Below are 16702 nucleotides of genomic sequence, written 5' to 3'. Positions count from 1 at the left end.
ATAAATACAAGTTATCCAGATGGAAAAGGAGAAGTAAAACAGTCTTTTTTCATAAAATGATTTTCTAAGTAAAAAAAGAAAAACGATACAATCATAATAGAAAAGGCCTTCAGAAGTAGTAAATGAGTATAGTAAGACTGCAGGATATGAGATCAGTATATAAAAATAAACCATTTCTACATACTATTTTACAGTGAAATTTTAAATGGGAAATTATTATTTTAAGACTATAATTTAAAACATCAGAAAAGATAGACTTAGGAATAAATCCTAAAGAAGATGTGAAAGACCTGCATCCTAAAAACTGTAAAATATTGCTGAAATTACAAAAGACATAAATAAATGGAGAGATATACTTTGTTCATGCTTCAGAAAATTCAGTATTAAAGATGTCAATTGTCCTTCAAATTGATCTATACATTCCATGTAATATCAATCAAAATCCTAGCAGGAATTTGTATAGAAATTTACAAGTTTATTGTAAATTCATATGGATATATAAAAGACTCATAGATCCAAAATAACTTTAAAGGACATAGCTGGAAGACTGACATGATCTGATTTTAAGAAAAAAGTAGCAGTAATCAAGGTAGCATGATACTGGCATAAAGACATATGCACCAAAGGAACACTAAAAATAAACTCACATGTTTTTGGACAACTAAATTTCGACAAGATGCAAATGCAATGCAATTGAGTTTTTATGAAAGATAATCTTTTGGATCTGGCATTGTGGCATAGTGGATAAAGCCACCACCTATAATGCCAATATCCCATATGGGTACCGGTTCACGTCCTGGCTGCTCCCATTCCAACCCAGCTCTCTGCTAGTGTGCACAGGAAAGCAGCAGAGAATGGCCTAAGTGCTTGCAGCCCTATACCTATGTGGCAGACCTGGTAGAAGTTCCTGGCTCCTGGCTTTGGTCTGGCACAGCCTTGGCCTTTGTGGTCATTTGGGAAGTGAACCAGTAGATGGAAGATCAATCTCTGTGTGTGTGTGTGTGTGTGTGTGTGTGTATACCTCCCCCTCTCTCTGTAACTCATGTCTTTCAAATAAATAAATAAATCTTAAAAATAAAATAAGCTAATCTTTGAACAAATGGTTCTGGGATAACTGGGTATCTTCCTGAAATAAAAAAAAAAAAGTAAAACAAAGGGCTGATGTTATGGTAGAGTGGGTAAAACTGCCTAGCGCGATGCCAGCATCCCATTTTGGTGTCAGTTTGAGTCCTGGCTGCTTCACTTCTGATCCAGCTCCCTGCTAATGTCCTGGGAAAAGCAAAGCAAAGCAAAGCAAAGCAAAGCAAAACAAAACAAAACAAAACAAAACACCAACAAATTCTTTAGAACAACATTTTACACAGAACAGTGTTGAGTTACAGTAAAATTAACTCCAAATTAAGAAAATAACCTAAACACAAGCCCAAGATTACAAAAACTTCTAGAGGTAAACACAGGAGACAATCTTTGTGACCTGCTTAGGCAAAGAGCTTTGACTCCAAAAGAACAACAGTGAAAACAACAAATTGAGAGACCAAACTTCATTAAAATATAAAGTCTCTGTGGTAGGCGTTTAGATTACCAGTTGGCCGGCGCTGCAGCTCACTAGGCTAATCCTCCGCCTTGCGGCGCTGGCACACTGGGTTCTAGTCCCGGTCGGGGCGCCAGATTCTGTCCCGGTTGCCCCTCTTCCAGGCCAGCTCTCTGCTGTGGCCAGGGAGTGCAGTGGAGGATGGCCCAAGTCCTTGGGCCCTGCACCCCTTGGTAGACGAGGATAAGTACCTGGCTCCTGCCTTCGGATCAGCGCGGTGCGCCGGCCGCAGCGCGCCAGCCGTGGTGGCCATTGGAGGGTGAACCAATGGCAAAAGGAAGATCTTTCTCTCTGTCTCTCTCTCACTGTCCACTCTGCCTGTCAAAAAAAAAAAAAAAAAAATTACCAGTTAAGAGGCCCACATAATCCATCCAAGTGCCTGGGTTTAATACCCAGGGCCACTCCTGACTCCAGCTTCCTGCTAATGTGGATCCTGAGAGGCAGTAGTGATGGCTCAAGATATCGGGCTCCTGCCAGGTAGAGACCTGGACTGAGTTTCCAGCTCCTGGCTTCAGCCCAGTCCAGTCCCAGCCATTGTGGGCATTTGGGGAATAAAATCACAGATGGGAGTCTATGTCTCTCAGCGTCTCTAAAGTAAATAAATATTTTTTAAAAGATGTGTACTATACATACATAATGGGGTATTGCTAATAAAAACAAATGAACTACAGTACATGCAACAATATAAAGCTCACAATCATTACGTGAGTGAAAGAAGTCAGATCAAAAAAAGAGAGTACACATTATACTCATATTCCATGTAACTATGAAAACCATAAAAAACTATAAAATGTCTAAATTAATCTATAGAGACAGAAAACACGAGTGGTTGTTGGGGGCAGGCAGCAAGGAGTGCAGAGAAGCACAGGACTTGCAGGGTGGTGGTGGCTATGTCCACTATCTTGGCTGTAATGACAGTTGCTATGGTTTGGATATTGGCTTGGGTGCTGCCCAAATGTCCATGTTGTTAAAGGGTTGGTCCCCATGGTGGCGCTATTGGAAGGTGGTGAGACTGATCAGGAGGTTGTTCAGTCACTGGAGACATGCCCTTCTAAGGTAGTTCTTGTCGCTCCCCCTCTTCATGGAGGAACGACACAGGACCCTGCGCTGTTCTTTGGTCTGCTCGGCCCTCCCCGGGTTTGCTGCTGGTTCTTCCCGGGTTGGCTACTGTCCCTTCCACCTGCCACATTCCCCACTTCCGCGGGGGAGCGGCACACCGACGGCCGGCTCTCTCGGGGGCTGCACAGGTGTTCCTTCAGATGTTCCCCTTAGATGTTCCTGGTGCATGCCGTCTCTCTCCTCCTTTATAGTCCTCTTCCACCAATCCCAACTCTGCTACCCACACGCCGAGTACGCTGCTCTCCTCCAATCAGGAGCAGGTCCTACAGTTTATTGGTTGAACTGGAGGCAGCTGTGTAGAAGCTGTTTCCTCCTCTCACAGCGCCATATTGTGGGAGAGCAGATGCATAGAATAAGTCTTAATTCCAGTAACTTAGTCTAGTCCGAGTTGCTCCCAGTTGCTCCCCACAGTTCTTGCAAGGTTTTTATAAAATCCTTGAGTTTGGGCCTTGTCTCTCTGCTTCTTGGCTCTTCACATGATCCTTCCTCCACATTTACTCTGCCATTGTCATCTAATGACCTCATTACAGACTAAACCAATGTAGCTGCCTGATGTTGGACTTCAATCTTTGAAACTGAGATAAATAGACTTTTCCTCTTCATAAAGTTAGCTACCTAAGCTATTTCATTGTGATGAAAAGCTGAATAATACTGTGGTTTTATGGGTGTGTTTTTAAATGTCAAAACTTATCAAATGGTGAGGTGTGTGTCTGGCCCAGCATCTATAATGCAGTTTAGGAAGCCTGCATCCCATATTGGAGAGTTTGTGTTCCCCCTCTGCTCTCAATTCAATATTTCCTGTTAATGTGCATCCTGGGAAGCAGCAGATGATGGTTCAAGCACTTGAGTCCCTTATGTCTATGTTAATCACCACCAGATTGTTCTTGGCTCCAGCTTCAGCTTGGCCCAGTCCTGGCTGTTCAGGCATTTGGGGAGTGAACCAGCATATACTCTCTCTCTCTCTTCCTTACAAATAAAAATTTTTAAAAATTGACCAAATTGTATACTTCAAGTATGTTCATTTATTGTATGTCTATTATACCCCCAATAAAGCTTTTTTTAAAAAAGCAGTTCTATCACCAGAACTTCTGACTCTAAAAATATCTGCCCATTTCATTAAGTGAAATCATTTTAATAATTTCCTATTGAAGTATAAAATCCATTATAAGAACTCCAGAATATAACATGACTTTCCCAAACATATTGCAACTCAATCTGGAAGCAATTTACAGCATATATTCATGTTGGCTGACATGGAAAAACATAAGGCATGGGGAAAAACATGAAGGATCAGGGGGCAGGCGCCGTGGCTCACTTGGCTAATCCTCCGCCTGCGGCGCCGGCATCCCATATGGGCACTAGGTTCTAGTCTCGGTTGCTCCTCTTCTAGTCCAGCTCTCTGCTGTGGCCCGGGAAGGCAGTGGAGGATGGTCCAAGTGCTTGGGCCCTTGCACCCACATGGGAAACCGGGAAGAAGCACCTGGCTCTTGGCTTCAGATCAGCGCAACACCGGCCGTAGCGGCCATTTGGGCAGTGAACCAATGGAAGAAAGACCTTTCTCTCTGTCTCTCTCTCTCTCACTCTCTACAACTCTACCTGTCAAATAAAAAAAAAAAAAAATGAAGGATCCATGAAGTTCAGCTTCCTAGTAGCTACACAGAAATACTATGTTGAAGAAAAAGAGGAGGGGGAGGCAAAATAAACAGAAAGCAATCTTTATGGTGAAGCTAATAATAGAATGAGACTTCTGATTACTAGACAATAATACCCTTCATTTGGAGAAAGCCACGACATGGCATTTAAATAATGGGTGGCAGGGAAAGGCAGCACTCAGGAGTCCAGAAGTCACACTGGGGAACAGCATGTAGCTCTCCTACCACCATTTTTCCTCAACATTTGTGTATCACGAGATAGGCAATGTTATCACTGCAAAATAAACATAAACCTATTTCATTAACCATATAAAAATTGGAAAGATATGGGAAAAGTCTTAGAAATCATAATTCTGTATCTTGTAGCAAATTGTTTCATCTTCCATCCACTGGTTCATTCCCCAGAAACCCGCAGAAGGAACTCCATCCAGATCTCCCACATGGGTGGCAGAAATCCAAATACTTGGGCCATCATCTGATGCCTCCCCAGGAAGTGAAGTAGCAGGAAGCTGGATCAGAAACACAGAAGACAGGATTCAAACTAGGCACTCTACTGTGAGATGTGGGCATTGCAAGCCGTGGCTTAACATGTTGTGCTACAACACCCACTTCCATAGTGCATCCTGAAGGATACTATCCATTAACTTCACAAACAAGTAATATCCAATGGAATTTCTTATTAACAAATGAGTTAGAAATCCAAAGAATAATATAAAAGACTTGCTGCTTTTAAAAAGGAATGGGAAGGGGCCGGCGCCATGGCTCACTTGGTTAATCCTCCACCTGCGGCGCCGGCATCCCATATGGGCGCCGGGTTCTAGTCCCGGTTGCTCCTCTTCCACTCCAGCACTCTGCTGTGGCCTAGGCACAGGGCAGTGGAGGATAGCCCAAGTGCTTGGGCCCCTGCACTCACATGGGAGACCAGGAAGAAGCACCTGGCTCCTAGCTTCGGATTGGCGCAGTGCCGGCTGTAGCGGCCATTTGGGGAGTGAACCAATGGAAGAAAGACCTTTCTCTCTGTCTCTCTCTCTCACTGTCTAATTCTATCTGTCAAATTAAAAAAAAAAAAAAAAACTGTCAGAAAATTAAAAAAATTTGGAACAGGTATTGTGGCACACTGGGTTAAGCTACAGCTGATATGCCCATATCCCACATCAAAGTACCTGGTTGAGTCCTTGGCCTCGGCCTCCTGCTAATGACACCCTGAGATGTAGAAGATGATGGCTCAAGCACTTGGTTCCCTGCCACCCATACACATAGCGTTCCTAGCTCCTGGCTTCAGCCTGGCCCAGGCTTGGCAGTTGCAGGGATTTGGGGAAGGAAACTATGGATGGAAGATCTCTCTGTTTATCATTTTGCTTTTCAAATAAATAAAAAAAATTTTAAAAAAGAGAAATACAAGATAAAACAATGTTGTAACTTTAAAAAACAAATAAAAGAAATGCCATATTCATAAGTTTCATTAGCTAAGCATATTTTCCAAGTATTCCAACCCCACTCAGAAATAACACAAGATATCTAAATGTTTTAAAATCCAAGGCCTTTAATTCAGTTTTCAGTAATGACCATATATGCCTTCACAAATCCTGTTTTTCACCATAAAGAGAAGGCACAAGGCATTACAGAATACCCTTAAAGCAGTGATTCCTTCCGATGCTGGTGGAGAGAAAACATTATATGGCAGGGTTTAGATATTAACAAAGTTTTCTTAAAAAAAAAATACAACTCTGAAAATCACATAAAAAATTAAGTTCCCAGACAGTCTTCTCAGTTTCCCAATGCAATTTTAAGCTATTCTTACAGGTACATAATTTGAAATTAAGAGATATACTGGCTAAGTATAATATGGTTTTCAACACATGTTAGGTTTCAATTAAATACAGTAAATGGGAAGACACCATTATCATGCTAATAGGCATCTTTGCTACAATATAGCTGTGCAAAACAAACTTGAAATGATACATCCTGCAGTGGCATAATTAAAAGATACTTGATGTGATATTAACAACTTTTAAATTCTGGTCACAAACAGTATATAAATTTTAAGATTATTAAAATACACATTTTTGAAAAATAATAAGATGACCATTTATACCTAAATAAAGTTTCCCAGAAAGTTATGAAATACTTTAGCATATAAAAGCAGCTGGCCCTTTTCTGGAAGGCCAACTGTTGTTTCATAAAATAACTCATATGATCCAAGGCAAATGACTCCATATTCTCTCTACAACTTTGAGGTATGCTTCAAGAGCTGTATCCATGAGAAAAGGGCACAGTTAGGTATGAGACCACAGTTACCAACACAAGGAGCCTGTCTTGGGTCTGGAATGCCCTTGAGAGTTACATCAACAGAGAATAAGAGAAAGCTTCTGAAGCCATTTGTTTTATAATTACACACAACTCAATTTGGCTATTTGGAGAATAATCCAAGACATAGCTATTCAGATATGTGTCATGTCATGTGTGCCTACACTAAATAGTGGCTTCTGTGGGACACTTTTTTTCAAACACAAACCACACAACTTTACTCTACACCAAATCACATTCTTCTGTTTTTTGGCAAGGCAGTATAAACAAAACAGAAATAAACAAAAACAATAATATCAACAACAAAACTACCTATAACAGTGATTCAGGCAAAAATTCCGATGTCAAACAACAGTAGGGAAAGTGTTCTGAGAAACATCAATTTAAAGAAAAAAAAAACATTAACAAACAAACAATGCTGGAAGTTGTTTGGTGGCGAGGCCTGGAATGAGCACCAGGTTTGGTGCCCGAAACCCACAAATAATGCTGGAAATCAATCTTACAGTTACTCTACAAAAAGCTTATGAATGCCTTTGAATTCAGAAGAGTTCAGTTTTAAAAATAGCTGACTATGAGGTTACAATTAGAATGATCTTCGAAAAGCACTCAAACTAATTAATCTAAACACGTTCAACTAATGAATTAATGAATGATAAGAGAAAACAAACTCTTCTATAATTAATACTGGGTGACTTCTTGCCTTTGGAGAAACTGGTAAGATAAGATTTTGAAAACATCAAAGGAAACAGTGAAATGAAGACCTGTATGGCAACTGAAAAAAAAAAAAAAAAACTACAATGCCTACAAATGAACATGATGGACATCAAGAAACATCTGTAAGTGATGATTACTCAGTAGAGTGCTTTCTAAAATTATATAACACAATCAAGCTAAGGAAAAGCTTTAAGACTAGCAGCCGGACTTTATGAAACATACAGGACAACAAAAGGCACGACATAAGCGTCAGTCACTTCTAATTAGAGTTGGACAGCTCAGTTTTTTTCTTGTTGAGAAGATAACCAGTGTGAATGTTATTTTTATATCCCCCTGAGTTTTAACATGATTGGGCAAAGCAGCACCAATTTTTAAAAAAATACCTGCAATGCCAGCACTGCAGTTTGGAATCACTTACACTAATACTAATGGCCCCACAGGTCTCTCATAAGAGCACTTTAGAACATGATTAAAAATATAGAAACGCCTTTTAGTGTTTCAGTATTAAAGTGGAACCACCACAGATACCCAATGTTTAAAATAATGCACTAAAAAGGTTTGTTTATACAATACAGTCTTTCCACCCTGTAGCTAGCGTTCACGGCCATTTTGCACTCCACTGCTGCCGAGAGAGCTCCTTTGTGCGTCTGTTGAAATGTCAGTATGCTTCATGGTACAAAATCCTTTTTGGCTGGAAAATCCTGGCAAATATCATGTCATGCCCGTTTTGAGCAATATGCTTTGCAGGTCCTCTGGCAATGCTAAGATAATTGCATCTATGTGTGTCCGTAACTTTTCCATAGTGTCAGGTTTCACAGGTAAATGCTCCCGATCAGCCTGCAACTTAAGAAACATTTGGGAGCATTTAAATAAATGTGAACTAACATATTCTTTAAATAAACAATTTCAATGGTTTACAATTTGAAAACTTCATCTTATACCAGAATTTACAGGAACTACAGAAGCAAAGAACATGCCATTTACAATACATTACTGAGCTCAATAAAAAGCTTTCATGTAAATTCACAGATAATTCCTAGGTATACCACATGGTATTATATATGTCAGTGTTTTTGTAGAGTTTATGAGATCCCAGGTAAATAACTAGAATAATATGGCATCATTATGATCTCAAGCAACCAAATGTTTCAGTCAGATCTACCAGCAACTGACCAATCACCAGTCTTCTTATTTAAGAAGTTACTTCTGCCTTAACAACATGATTCTCAGCTCAAATTAAGGAAAATGTCCTCACAGAAAAGTCAAGTCAAGTCAATCTTCCGTTGCTTTGGCTACATACCAGCTTATTTTTCAGCTTCAATACAAGGTCTACTATTTCTACTTCTGTGTGTTTCTGGATCCAAAGTAGTAAGTCCTAGAACAATACACAAATCCCAAATTAGTAAGTGTTCAAAATAAGACTCGAACCTCTCTATTTCAATAGATGAGGTAACAGTGCAAGAATAATTCTCATGACATCCTAGCTGTTGTTAGAGAATTGTTTTAAAGGATTTATTTATTTATTTGAAAGGTAGAGGAACACAGAGAGAAAGATAGAGAGAGAGATAAAGAAAGAAAGATCTTCCATCTACTGACTGAATCCCCAAACACATAAAACAGCTGGGCCTGGACCAGGCCAAAGCCAGGAGCTTAGAACTCCACCTAGGTCGCCCATAAGGGTGGCAAGGATCCAAGTAGTTAAGCCATTGTCTGCTGCCTTCCCCTGTGCATTAGCAGGAAGCTGGATCAGAAGCACACAACAGCAGGAACTTGTACTGCACTCTGACATGGGATGTGGGTGTCCCAAGTAGCAGTTTAACCTGCTGCACTACAATGCCCACCCCACAACTAGATAATTCGTAACATTAGCAAAAACAATTAACTGTCTAATATTTAAAAGTAAAAAAGACAATTCCTTACTAAGGTAACACTTTGTATCAAGCAAGAAAAACAAAACTGCTGCTCAAATTGCAATACTAACCCCTGCCCTCACAACAGAGAGTAATTTGTAAGTACTACGCACTAACAAATCGAGATAACTGAACATGAGTGTACTATTGGACATACACATCTCATCTTCAAATAAGCTTTCCTCTGGCTTACTGTTGTAATGACCTTCATAATATTCTTTTTCTTCAAGTCACAATCAATGAGAGTTTATGATTAGAAAGCTAACACTGAGGCTAGCCCACTTCAATATTTAAAGCTAAATACAAATGAAAATAAGACTACCCTTTATATTACAAGTAGTTTAACTTAAAATAGTCTAATGATAAATTATAGACTATGAAAATCAGTCAAAGCATGTAAAAAATGGTAATACTACTGGAAAAGGAGAGTAAATCATACTGTAAAAAATGCAGAGTTTGATTTCAAGACATATGACAGGGCAGTTATAATAAAAATAGCCTGGTACTGGTACAAAAACAGAATTGTAGACCAATGCAACAGAACAGAAACTCCAAAAATCAAAGCATCTACAACCAACTTATCAATCTCTGGAGCAAGGATAGTCTCTTTAACAAATGGTGCTGGGGAAACTAGATCTACACATGCAGAAGTATGAAACTAAACCCATGCCTTACACCTAACACAAAAATCCACTCAAAATGGATCAAAGATCTAAATCTATGACCCGACACCATCAAATTACTAGAGAATGTTGGGGAAACCCTGCAAGAGATTGGTATAGGCAAAGACTTCTTGGAAAAGACCCAGAAACACAGGTAATCAAGCCAAAATTGACAAAAGGGATTAAATCAAGCCAAGAAGTTTCTGCACCCCAAAAGAAACACTCAGCAAAGTGAAGTGGCAACTGACACAACGGGAGAAAATATTTGCAAACTACACAACCGATAAAGAGTTAACATCCAGAATCTATAAAGAGCTCAAAAAATTCAACAAGAAAACAAACAATCCAGTTAAGAAATGGGCAAAGTACTGAATGGACATTTTTCATGAGAGGAAATTCAAATGGCCAACAGACATTTGAAAAAGTGCTCAGGATCACTAGCCAACAGAAAAATACAAATTAAAACCACAACAAGGTTTCACCTCACCCCAGTCAGAAAGGTTCTCATACAGAAATCAACAAAAATGCTGGCGAAGATGTGGGGAAAAAGGTACTCTGGTCCACCATTGGTGGGAATGTACACTGCTGCAGCCACTGTAGAAGACAGTATGGAGATACCTCAGAAATCTGAATATAGACCTACCATATGACCCAGCCACCCCACTCCTGGGAATTTATCCAAACCAAAAGAAATCAGCATGCAAAAGAGTGATCAGTACCCACATGTTCACTGCACAATACACAGTACACAATAGCTAAGATATGGAATCAATACAGATGCCCATCAACTGTTGACTGGCTAAATTACGGTATATTTATACTATGGAGTACTACTCAGCAATAAAAAAAATGAAATCCTGTCTTTTGCAACAAAATGGATGCAACTGGAAACCATTATGCTTGGTGTAATAAAGCTAATCCCAAAAAGACAGATATTTCACATTTTCCCTGATCAGAGGTAACTAACAGAGTACCTGAAATGTAATGCATTGTAGTGAAGTAGACATTTTGAGATTCAATGATCATTTACAGTTCTTATCTCTTCCGTTGAGGAAGTGTTTTTTTTTTTTCTCTTCATACTACTTGTTGAACTCTTTTACTTAGTGTAGGGTTAACTATATGATCATTAAGTAAACTGAAAATAGATCTTTGTAAAAATTAACAGTGAGGATGTGAGAGAGAAGAGGAGGAAGGGTTGGAGTAAGGGCAGGAGGAAGGGTAGCGGGGGAAGTGTTACTATGTTCCTAAATCTGTGTATATGAAATACATGCAAGTTGCATAACTTAAATAAAATTTTTAGAAAATGCAGAGTTAAGACTACTTGGAAGCAAATACTGACTCTGTGCAGTAGTATGATGGTTTCTGGTTCTCCAGCAAAGTCCCTAGTTTGTAGCATTTCCCAATTTCTGATACATATTCCTACACTAGGCAATTCCAAGCAAGCTACCAACCTAAGGTCGCTAAACACAGAGCTGGAAGGAGATGCACAGAAGCAGCTTTTCTAAGCCAATGCCAGTGAGCCCCAGCGCATTGCTGGCTCCACTTATGCAAACTGAAGCAAGTCACGTCACTTCTAAGCCACGCTGCAGGTGTCCCTTAATGCAGAGCATAACACACTTATCCCAATGCACTGTTTTGAGGACTATAAGAGATTAATTACATAAAACACTTACAGAATCTCTGGCACATAGTATATGGCCTGGAAAACCTAGCTATTAAAGAAGTAGATACAGGTACAATTTTCCACCTGTAAGGGCAACTGAATCTTTTTATTTTCAACAGCTGTTCATTATCATACAAACACATTTTTTTCTAACCTCTTCACAAAGAGCTTCTAGATGAAGTGCTTCCAATTTTTGGGTCATTTCCTTCCGCCGGGTCTTGAACCAGCCATCAAAATTTGGAGACTTAAGAAAATGTCTATAAAATTAAAGAGAGCAAAGTATGACTATGATTTCCTTCCTTTCCTCAATACTTTTCCTACCTACAGCTCACAGAACCAAGTTAAACAACAGATTCTTTTAAAAAAGTAACTGAAGTCTAAGTCCAGCTTTTTGTCTTCTTTTGTTTGCTTGTTTTAAAAGAACTTGTTTTGCTGTTGTTGAGAGGCAGAGCACCCATCCACTGGTTCGTTCTTTGCTCCTCAAATGCCTGCAATGGCCAGGGTTGTGTGGGGCCAGGGCCAGAGGCCTGGAACACAATTCAAGTCTCCCACATGCGTGATAGGAACCTAACTGCTAGAGCCACTGTGTCTCTGCAGTGGAAAGAAGCTGAACTCTGGAGCCAGCTATGGTACTCAATCTCAGTTACTCTGATGTGGGACACAGGCATCTTAACTACTAGGCTAAATGCCCACCCCTATATTGTTTTGTTTCCAAATAGCGCACTACAACTGGGTAAAAAAGAGGGGCAAAAAAAAGACTAACCGATAAAGTCCAATCCAATCGCCTTTTATTCTTGATGTTAGCTGAGGTCCAGTTTTCTCAAGTGTTTTCATAAATTCTTCTGGAAGGAACTGCCTTAATTGGGGTGGACTCTAGAAAACAGCACATAGTATATTTAGAAACTGGAAATGGACATATTCACAGCAGTTAATTACAGTTACAGAACTCAAATAGGATTTCAATACAGTCATACCTTCCATGGAGAAATACTTTTTTGCAAAGGCATCAAACTTGCCACATACCTTTCCTGAAATAAAAAAAAAGTAGGTGTTCTTACCAAGAGAGTCTCAAAAACATTCCAACAGATCAGGCTCTTTTTTTTTAAGGTTTCTAAGTGTGATATAATTTTAGATAGACAGATAGGGAGAGAGAGGGAGGCTTTTGTCCATGGTTCCTGGCTCATAACTCCTTCCACATGGGCAGGTTTTAGAACCGAGAATTTCTTTTCCCTAAAGTGGGTCATAGAAAACCTAATCTTCTCGCTTTTCTGACCTGGAGCTGCTGATCATAAAGAAATTCTCTGACCTACTTTGTCTGATAATAGACAATAAAACCCCCTTTTCAGAAGGGATCCACCCTCACGCCAGCAAGGAAGGAATGCTGAAGAATCTGAACAGACAGGCCTGGCTGGGTTTCCCTGGTCTATTACCAGCAGATCATACCCCTCTGTCCAATCACATTTCTACATGGTTGTTCAGCTTCAGTCATGCTGATACAATGAAGTCTGCATAAAATAACAGCAGGACAGGGTTTGAGGAGCTTCTGGATAGCTGAACATGTGGCGGTTGCTAGAGGTGGTGCTCAGAGCTCTGCACCCCTTCCCCTTTCTCTCACTCTATGCATCCCTTCTCCAATATTTTCTGTAATATCCTTTATAATAAACCAATAACCACCAAGTATTTCCTTGAATTGTTTAGGCAGCTCAAACAAATAAATCAATGCTGAGGAGGGGTTTGTGGGAACCCTTATTTATGGTTGATCAGTCAGAAGCATAAATGAAGTGACCTGGAGCTTGCAATTGGCATCTGAGGTGGAGGGAGCCAGTGTTGGGAAGTGAGCCTCAGTCTGTGGGATCCGCTGCTAACGCTAGGTAGACGGTGACAGACGTGAAGGAAAGGACACCCAGCTGCTGTCCACTGCAGAGGTCACCGCTTGCTGGCAGGGAGAAGCCTCACACCTGCCGGCATCCCAGAAGCCATCCGTGTTGTGAGTGCATAATAGAAGACACTGGGGCTGAATTTGTTTATCTACTCACCATAGGCACTTTCAGTGGACATCAACAACTCCATCGCTCCCCATGAGAGACACAGATAAATTTAGACTGAGCTGGGAAGTTAGATTTTCAACAAAGATTTAACTAAATCTTGGATAATCTAAGAGACTATACTGTTTTTTAAAAAAATTATTTATTTATTTGAAATGCAGGGTGAGAGAGAGAGAGAGAGAGAGAGAGAGAGAGAGAGAGAAATCTTTTATCCGCTGGTTCACTCCTCAGATGGCAGGTATGGCTAGGGCTAGGTCAGGTTGCAGCGAGGAGCCAGGAGCTTCACCCAGGTATCCCACATGAGAGTCCCCTCAGGGACTTGGGCCTACTTCCACTGTTTTCACAGGCACTTTAGCAGGGAGCTGGATTGGAAGTAGAGCACCTGGGAGTTGAACCAGTGCCCATATAGGATGCAGGCACTGCATGCAGCAGCTTAACCTGCTGCACAACAGCACTGGTCTGGGGACCTCATATTTTAATGATAATACTTAACATTATCAAATAACTAGGTACTGAAAAATGTCCTTTACATTTTATATGCATGATTTCTTATAATACTTGCAATCAATGCTATGTGGCAGGCATTACTGGGAAACTGAGGCTACAAAAGACTAAGCAAACTGACCAAGGTTGTAGCCTGAACTTTAGTTCATGTCTACTTAACTTTAATCCATGCTTTTGAGCACTACAGTAAAGTCTGTTTACTTAAACAAGGAGATTTAAATTGAACAACATAAACTGACATCCACAGACAAAAAAAAAGAATATTTCTTCCCAAAATGTAACAGCAAAGATCTCCAAGTTGCCCCAAATAATATTCAGAGATAGATTATATTAACACCTACATAAAATCTACAATGAAATCTCCAGACAAGGATCATGCCATGGTACCTATATTTTAATACAATACTCCACTGAATTTCGTAGAATAACCATATTATCTAGTCATTTATTCCATAAATATTTGAGTGTTACCATATGCCAGACTGAAGAAATGGTAATGAGCAAGACACAGTTCCTGTTATCATGGAACTACTAAAGTCTCATGGATGTGACACCAAACTGTGATCAAGAAAACAGTTTCAGGGATGGTGCTGTGGTGCAGCAGGTTAAGCTGCTGGCTGCGATTCCAGCATCCCACATGGGCAACAGTTCATGTCCTAGTCATTCCACTTTCGATCCACCTTCCTGCTAATGGCCTGGGAAAAGCAGAAGATGGTCCAAGTGCTTGGGCCCCTCTCTGAAACCACATGGGAGACCCGGATGAAGCTCATGGCTCCAGCCCTGGTTGTTGCAGCCATCTGGGGAGTGAACCAAGATGAAAGATCTCTTGGGGGCCTGCACTGTGGTGTAGCGGGTGAAGCCACTGCCTGCAGTGCTGGCATCCCATATGGGCGCCGGTTTGGGTCCCAGCGGCTCCTCTTCTGATCCAGCTCTCTGCTGTGGTCTGGGAGGGCAGTGGAAGATGGTCCAGGTGCTCAGGCCCCTGCATTCATGTGGGAGACCCGGAGGAGGCTCCTGGCTCCTGGCTTCAGACTGGTGCAGCTTCGGCTGCTGCGGCCGTCTGAGAAGTGAGCCGACAGGTGGAGGACCTCTCTCTCTCTCTCTTTCTCAGCCTCTGCCTCTCTGTAACTCTGCCTTTCAAATAAATAAATAAATCTTGGAAGAAAAAAAAAAAAAAGAAAAGAAAATCTTCCCTAAATATCTATCCTGTGTTTATCCTTAGCATGTTACTTTAAAAAAAAAATCTCTTTCTCTGTCTTCCCCTCTCTCCCTGTAACTCTGCCTTTCAAATAAACAAATAAATCTTAAAAAAAAAAAAAAAGAAAACAATTTCAAAGAAGCTCTAGAACAACCTTTTTTAAACAAGCAAAATACAAGTTACATAATATTTTGTATCAATTATCCAAGATTCACACCAACTCTGAAAGGTAACTAGGGGAAGTGGAATCATCCACATTTTACATGGAAGGAAAGTGAGGGTCAGAGAGAGGAAGTGACTTAGTGAGCTGCTCAGTTAATACCTGGACAAAGACTGCAGATCTCTAGAAGGGCTCTAGTTTTAACCACTAGAAACACAAGCAGGCAGAGTACACAACTTAAAGCCTTGAAGGAAGGGAAAAATATTCATATACTTGTCAATAAACCATTAAATTAAGTAAGATATATTTGTTAACCTACTAATGGAATGATGAAGCTTTGTGTCAGTTCCAAAAAGTAGCGTCGAAGAATAACACTTTGAGCCTCAGAAGGACGTTTCTGTTGTACACCCTTAAAAGGAGAAACAATGAGGACCTACATGTATATTCTGGCATCGAGGAATACAAAACAAGAATAATTATCAAGTTTGCCTGCTTTTGAAATACACATTTATACTTGACAGTAAAAAACAGAAAAACTAGAACTTCATCTTGAAGAGACTTAATTTGAAGTTCACTGTGCAACATCCTACGGAAAGAGTCCTTACAGCAAAACGTAAGATTCTTCAGCTTAGGAAACATCATTCATCCCATACTTAAAAAAATTTCAGTTCCTTTTTCAAATTTATATTTGCTATATTAATAATATTAAACTTTTTTAAAATGTGAACTACATCCAATTCTCAGAAATTGTCAGTCTAGAAAGACTGGCACTCTTCTGTAGTTGCTGCTACTTCAGTCTCCTGATTTTTATGAAGTTTTGGTTCAAATGGAAGACATCTTTTATATATTATATATAAAGCACATATTGCCTGCCTGCCTGCACATTATACAACTGAACAAGGACATTTAAATTACTAATTAGAACAAGCAAATTACCTTCTGCAGTTGTCTTATGATCTCTTCATCTCTATTTAGATATGGCTTGTAAGAAGTATAAACTCCTATGAAGTAAAGAAAAGACAGTAAATAGAAAAACTCAAGTACCCACTTAAGTATGTATATTAAAATTAAGAAAGGTCAATACCAGGTTTAGAATCCAGAGTCTTTAGATTCTTCAATTTTTTCACTTTAACCTGCTTAGGAATTTCACCTGAAGGAAGCAATATAGATATTCTCA

The 16702-nt window shown here is 40.0% G+C and overlaps 1 protein-coding gene across 11 annotated transcripts in view; it reads right to left on the bottom strand.

The window, feature by feature from the left end:
• Nucleotides 1–1114: 1114 nt before the first annotated feature.
• Nucleotides 1115–16702, bottom strand: part of DENND6A (DENN domain containing 6A) — a 93820-nt gene continuing 78232 nt past the window's right edge. For 4 of the 11 annotated variants that reach the window (XM_089306032.1, XM_089306034.1, XM_089306035.1 and 1 more), the window contains 8 exons: nucleotides 16610–16675; nucleotides 16462–16526; nucleotides 15845–15934; nucleotides 12593–12646; nucleotides 12382–12491; nucleotides 11773–11875; nucleotides 8684–8758; nucleotides 1115–1909 (listed from right to left, as the gene is read on the bottom strand). In XM_089306032.1, coding sequence (XP_089162158.1) covers nucleotides 1574–1909; nucleotides 8684–8758; nucleotides 11773–11875; nucleotides 12382–12491; nucleotides 12593–12646; nucleotides 15845–15934; nucleotides 16462–16526; nucleotides 16610–16675 — 899 coding nt within the window. In that variant the 3' untranslated portion in view covers nucleotides 1115–1573. Of the gene's footprint in view, nucleotides 1910–5885; nucleotides 8227–8683; nucleotides 8759–11772; nucleotides 11876–12381; nucleotides 12492–12592; nucleotides 12647–15844; nucleotides 15935–16461; nucleotides 16527–16609; nucleotides 16676–16702 lie in introns of those variants that run through there. The other 7 variants (XM_002713264.6, XM_089306038.1, XM_089306037.1 and 4 more) reach the window with 3 other exon arrangements.

Source organism: Oryctolagus cuniculus, chromosome 10, assembly GCF_051225735.1.
Source record: "Oryctolagus cuniculus isolate XC-2025 breed Fujian yellow rabbit chromosome 10, ASM5122573v1, whole genome shotgun sequence".
NCBI classification, from domain to species: domain Eukaryota; kingdom Metazoa; phylum Chordata; class Mammalia; order Lagomorpha; family Leporidae; genus Oryctolagus; species Oryctolagus cuniculus.
Note: the sequence above shows the minus strand (reverse complement) of the source record. Positions and strands in the feature narration are given on the sequence as shown.